Raw genomic sequence first — 6,000 nt, forward strand, 5'->3', positions numbered from 1 at the left:
GACTGTCCCACTTGCACCCTGCCCGTCTGGCAGCCTGATTTCCAGACCTCACATAGGGCAAAACCGTTCGACTGCGCCCCCCTGTATATTTTCATGTTTGGGTGCTGGTGACCATGACGATTTCACAAATCGTTATTTTCATTTTCTGTCTCTCTCTCTCTCAACTCTTTCCTTTAGCTCTGCAAATATCCCAGGATACACTGGGAAGGTCCATTTCACAGCCACCCACCCAGCAAATGCTGATGTCCCAGCAGCAGCTCCCTCGCCAGACTCGGGAGTGCACCAGTAAGTAGAAGCTCTATTATTCACTTCACTCAGAAACACTGGGGGCAGGGGCTCTAATTATGCTTATCCCATTAAAAAACAATTAAATACTAGCAGTCAATTTACATTGTTTAAGAAATGGGGTGTCGAGTCCAAAAAGATGGAAGACTTCATTGTCCCGTGGATGTTGCCAAAGGAGCGTGTGAAGACAGTTAAATCATATTAGGGGAACAGCACCTTCACCTCTTGGGCTCACAGCTTTGCACACACACCATCCTTCTGCGTGTGTGATTATCACAACACACGTGGAAGCACAGAACATGCTATACAGGACACGCATTTACTTCTTGTGAATAACTTGGTTTTTCATAAAAGGCAATATGCGGTGAAAGCCATGTATATTTTTAAACACCATTTTCAGATTGCAAACAGGAGACATTAGATGGAAGGTTATTGCAGACTCTGTTATTTGAAGCTGCTAGTGAGAAGCCGCATGTTACTGTTTATTAGAACTCAAAGTTGAAAGCATTTGATGGATGTCTTGGCCTTGCAAAGAAGATGACACCGTTTTGAAAGTGCTGGTACAGTCTTCACCAGGTCCAGATTCTGGCCCCCGCGAACAAATAGGCTCTCCAGTCAGTTAGGTGTGCCTGCAGGTCTCCCCAAGGGCTCCTTGTCTCCTTTGGATAGAGAATCTGTTCATTAGGCAAACATTCACTGAGGGTTCATTCTGGGCGGGGCCTTGAGCGCACTGGGCGGGGTCTTGAGCGCACTGGGCGGGGTCTTGAGCGCAACGGCTTGAGTGGAAATGACCCCACCTTTGAGGAGTTTACGTTCTGGTGTGAAAGACAGACAGCAAAGCAGCACAAAGGGAACTGGAGAAGTAACATGACTCTGGAGAGTGATGTGTGCTGTGAAGGAGAAACACACTGGTGGAGCACAGTGCCAGGCAGCGTGCCCATTTAGCTGGGTAGTCACGGAGGGCTTTCTGAGGAGGTGACCTTCGGGCAGAGTGCGAGCTCCTGCCCCCATGGACTACCCACACATCTGGAAAAGCAGAGACTGGGAAGGGTTGTTTGTGTTTGCAGTACGTACAGCGGTTCATTCTCTCATCCCCTCATACATTTGTTGGTTAGTATGTTCTTTCATTGGGTCAACAAATGTTTGTGCTCCAGGAAGTCACGGGAACCAAACCCAGTTTGCAAGGAGCTCACAGTCTATCAAAGAGCAAGAAATAAGCAACTAGATGATGACAAAGGCCATCATAATCATTGTCACTTACGTTGGGCGAGCGCCTCCTGTACACCAGGCAGGCTAAGACCTTGTGTGCGCTAACTCATTTCCCCAACGCACTGACCCCACGAGGGAGGTCCTCTTGTGTAACCATTTGACAGATGAGGAAACTGAGGGGTGTACGAGACACCAGGGGATCATAAGGGGCACAAAAGCAGACTTCAGAGGAAGTGGTTCAGGGGGTGACCCTGGGAGGACTGGGGCGCCGTCTCAGACATCTGCAGGCAGGTTGCAGGTGGGTGGGCTTTGGCTCACTCCAGGCAGCCACAGCAAGCACGGAATCGTAGGGGGCAGTCTGCACCATGCACAGAGTCCCACATCCCCCCACACGCCCTGCGTGCATGACCTCCACCGAAGGACAGTGACAGAAAGGAAAGGGAGGGCGCCCACTGGTGAAGGGCTTTGTCAACCGATCTAAATTTGGGGTTTGGTGATTGTCTAGCCTCTGCAGGACCTGATGAGACACATTTTATAAGGAGAGCACTGGTTTTTAGGCTAATAGTTCAATCAGTTTCCTTCAAGATACATATTCAGATGTCACAAATCCATTTCCAAAGGCAGAACTGGCAGAAATGTAGACAATTGGTGTATTTTATTTCATGTACAGGACCTGAGGAAAGAGTGTCACAACTAAATCCATCCTTCCATCTGTCATTTAGAGTTACTGTCCAGAAAGCCTGGACAGAACTGTGGACGGTTCACGACGGAGAAGGGACCCACCCAAGGACATTTTCTCAGGGCACATGCAAACAGTTCGGATCGCTGGCTTTTTTCATTCATAATCCATCTCCTCAGCCCAAATATCTCAGACCTCATCCCAGACATCCTGTTGATCTAGCATGTTCCCACAGCCGTGTGATCGAGCTATGCAATGTTCCTAACATATTTCAGAGAAATCTTTATTTTTAACTGGAAAACTATCCTCCACTGTTACTGCTCCTGTTACTACTGTTCCTGCTGTTCCTACTGTGCTGTTACTGCTAATTACTATGCTCACTGCTGTTACTACTGCTACTACTGCTGTTGCTACTGCTATTACTGCTGTTGCTACTGCTATTACTGCTGTTGCTACTGCTATTACTGCTGGTACTACTGCTATTACTGCTGGTACTACTGCTACTACTGCTGTTGCTACTGCTATTACTGCTGGTACTACTGCTATTACTGCTGTTGCTACTGCTATTACTGCTGTTGCTACTGCTATTACTGCTGTTGCTACTGCTATTACTGCTGGTACTACTGCTATTACTGCTGGTACTACTGCTACTACTGCTGTTGCTACTGCTATTACTGCTGGTACTACTGCTATTACTGCTGCTGCTACTGCTATTACTGCTGCTGCTACTGCTATTACTGCTGGTACTACTGCTATTACTGCTGTTGCTACTGCTATTACTGCTGTTGCTACTGCTATTACTGCTGGTACTACTGCTATTACTGCTGTTGCTACTGCTACTACTGCTGTTGCTACTGCTATTACTGCTGGTACTACTGCTATTACTGCTGTTGCTACTGCTATTACTGCTGGTACTACTGCTATTACTGCTGTTGCTACTGCTATTACTGCTGTTGCTACTGCTATTACTGCTGGTACTACTGCTATTACTGCTGTTGCTACTGCTATTACTGCTGGTACTACTATTAGTACTACCTTTGTTACTATTGCTTATGTTACTAGTGTCACTACTGTTACTACTGCCTTTGTTACTGTTACTGCTGTTACTACTGTGACTACTTGAGACAAGAACCTGGGTCTTTTGCCTGCATGTTCACACACAGATTCAGGCCCATTACTGCCCCTGAATAGCGCCCTCTGAGGTGGCCTCTCTGGTCTTCTTATTCTCGGGACTCACATGGGCTCTGAAAAGACAGACAGAGGCAGCAAGCCAAGTATCACCCGCAGCTACGTGGTAGCCGCATGTTGCGCCAGGTGCCCTGACCTCCACCAGGCCGTGGACCCCCAGAATGGCTCCTGCTGAGCCCTGGGCTCTGCACTGAGGAAGCACAGTGAGGCATTTCAATTTTCAAAAGCACTCTGCTGACGTGAGAACGGCCTCTGCAGCAGGAAGGCCTGTGGTCTCATCCACCTTGACCCTGTGATCAGAGAAAAACCAGCCTTGGGGGTTCTCTGTAGTGAACTATGCCCTCTGATTTTTGTGGCTCTCTATTTGATGTTTTTCTGCTGAAAATTTCCAGTGAAAGTGGGAGTCTGTGTCTGTGTCTGGTGAGTACCATGAGAACTTACTGAGCTAACTTCCTCCTGATAGTGTCTGCGTGATCTGGTGTGAATTTTCCTGCTGTTTCTGAGAAGCCATCTGTGCGGGGCATGGCCCGGGCACCTCTGCAGGCATCCTGTCTATTAACAGCCAGTCCCATTCCCTGGGGGTCCCATCACTTCACGGCACCTGCGCTTATCTCCTTCCCCAGGCTCCTCTGCAGAGGGGCTCACTTCTGTTACTAGGTAGCCAGGCTGCTCGCCCCCCATCCCCACATCAGAACCACCACTTTCACCAACACTGCTTCCTCTGCCCCTAAAAGACAAGCCCTCACTTTCCTAAAAGACTCGGCCTTCCCCTGAGCTCCTCATCCTCTACAAACCTGCTCCTTCCTGACTTAGGAAGACATCCAGCCGGACCTCCCTAGTGTGGGGACCCCATGTGTTCCCTCAGAGCTGCCGTCCCATTTCTCTCCCCTCCTTCCTTTCACTTCTTCAAAAGCAAACAACCACTCTCCCTTCTCTCACTGCCTCCACATTCTCCCAGCCCACTCTCTTCAGTCTCCTGAGTCTGAATTCTGACACCACCAGTCAAACGAAATGGTCCTGCCTGCAGATGGTAGACTGAAAAGATGACCAGGAGAGAAGGGACGGTTGCAATTCCTCATGCAGAGGGCAGTGTGGTGCACTAGCCATGATCTTTGTGGTTGACGGGTGGCAGTGGTGGCTTGGAGTGAAGTTGGTAAGGCCTTGAATGTCACTGCCAAGGGGTTGGGGGCCTTGTGATCCCCATAACACATTTTGGGTGAGGTGCACAGGACACCAGCAGTGCCTTAGGGTGGATACTGAGCTGCAGAATCACAAGGAAAGAGATTATGGGAAGAGAGTTGAACTGAGGAGATGGGATGCAGTGGGCAGGTCAGAAGGGACGTTGTGAACCTCCACACTTGAGAGGAAGAGAGTACATGCGCAGGTGCTGGTCAGGACTCCTGTTTCCCTTGCATTCCAGGGGTTCTTGACCATTCATTCCCTCACACCAGAATGCAGCCTTCACCTAAGCCCGAGTCCTCACCTCACTGACCACTGCCACAACATTAAACATCACTTCATGATAGTCAGCATAAAAACAAAACTGCTGTGGACTCAGTTGCTGTGTGCTCTGTAACTGCTGCCACATACGAGTGCAGGGTTGTGCTTGTGACTCAAACAGCAGCACGCTCACAAGAAAGTTGGCACGACACATGCCCACACTGGGGCAGAGTATACAGCCGTCCTTCCCCAGGGAGAGGCGACTACCTCTGCTCCCCCACACCCTGGGCCGTCAGAGGCTGTGTGGTAACCCTGGGGTTATTCAGCTGTCTCCCACAGCCTCGCCTTCTTTCAGCTACATCTGCCATATTCTTAGCATCTGCTGTAATTCTAGGCACAGAGTAGATTCTCAACCAGTGACTGCAATATAATGCATATAATGTGATAAATCAAACCGAATGCAAACAAAATAAATGAAACAATACACACAATGATTAATCATTCCCAGTTTCTCTCTCTTTAAGATTCTTTTCTGATACTTGTGTATTATCAGTTGCAGAATAGATGAGTTTATATGTTTTTATGTGTATTTTATGTGTCTTTTTAAATCTTTTTTCCTCCACTGTGTTTTAGTGTCTTACGGAAAGAAATGGCAGTTGACCTCTTTCATCGCCAGGCACCACTGTCCCAAATGGTCACAACTGTAAAACCCTACAACCCCTTCAATAAGAAGGAAAAGGAAACTGTCAGCTACTGAAGAGGGCTGCCATCTGAGTGAGAATTCCGAACCTCAGCCATGGGAGGCGCTGGGCATGGCGTGCTGTGAGAATAAAAGACGGGGGTGTTCTGAGTGTCCACTGAGTCAGCTGAGGTCTGATGCTCTTCTCAGACTGAGGCAGTGCGTCTTGGATCTAAGCCCTGGTCACACACTGGCCCTGGCCCTGGAATGCCACCATTCCATGATGGCCGTCAAGTTTTTCTGGAAGCCACTAGCAGCAAGGGTTTTATGTGAGAAAATTCCTCTTAGAGTTGGAATGCCAGGACAGCTTCTAGGAGGATGCTGGCTTTGTCCCCAGCATCCCCGACCACATCTAGGAGGAGGGAGACGGCAGCTCTCCGTTCTGCCGTGACTAGTTCAGGCTAGTCCCTGTGAAGATAAAATGCCAGACTTGCTCACCACAGAGGTAGGATCCGAGGCC

General features: G+C 48.9%; 1 protein-coding gene across 1 annotated transcript in view; it reads left to right on the forward strand.

The window, feature by feature from the left end:
* The window catches only part of SPMIP7 (sperm microtubule inner protein 7), a gene marked incomplete at its 5' end in the record, with an annotated part of 28,216 nt that extends 22,471 nt beyond the window's left edge, over positions 1-5,745 (forward strand). The window contains 2 exons of the mRNA XM_081079480.1: positions 178-285; positions 5,435-5,745. Of these exons, the coding sequence (XP_080935606.1) occupies positions 178-285; positions 5,435-5,558 (232 nt within the window). The 3' untranslated portion in view covers positions 5,559-5,745. The remainder of the gene's footprint in view (positions 1-177; positions 286-5,434) is intronic.
* Between the last annotated feature and the right edge of the window lie 255 nt (positions 5,746-6,000).

Source organism: Rhinolophus hipposideros (assembly GCF_964194185.1).
Source record: "Rhinolophus hipposideros genome assembly, chromosome: 18".
NCBI classification, from domain to species: Eukaryota; Metazoa; Chordata; class Mammalia; order Chiroptera; family Rhinolophidae; genus Rhinolophus; species Rhinolophus hipposideros.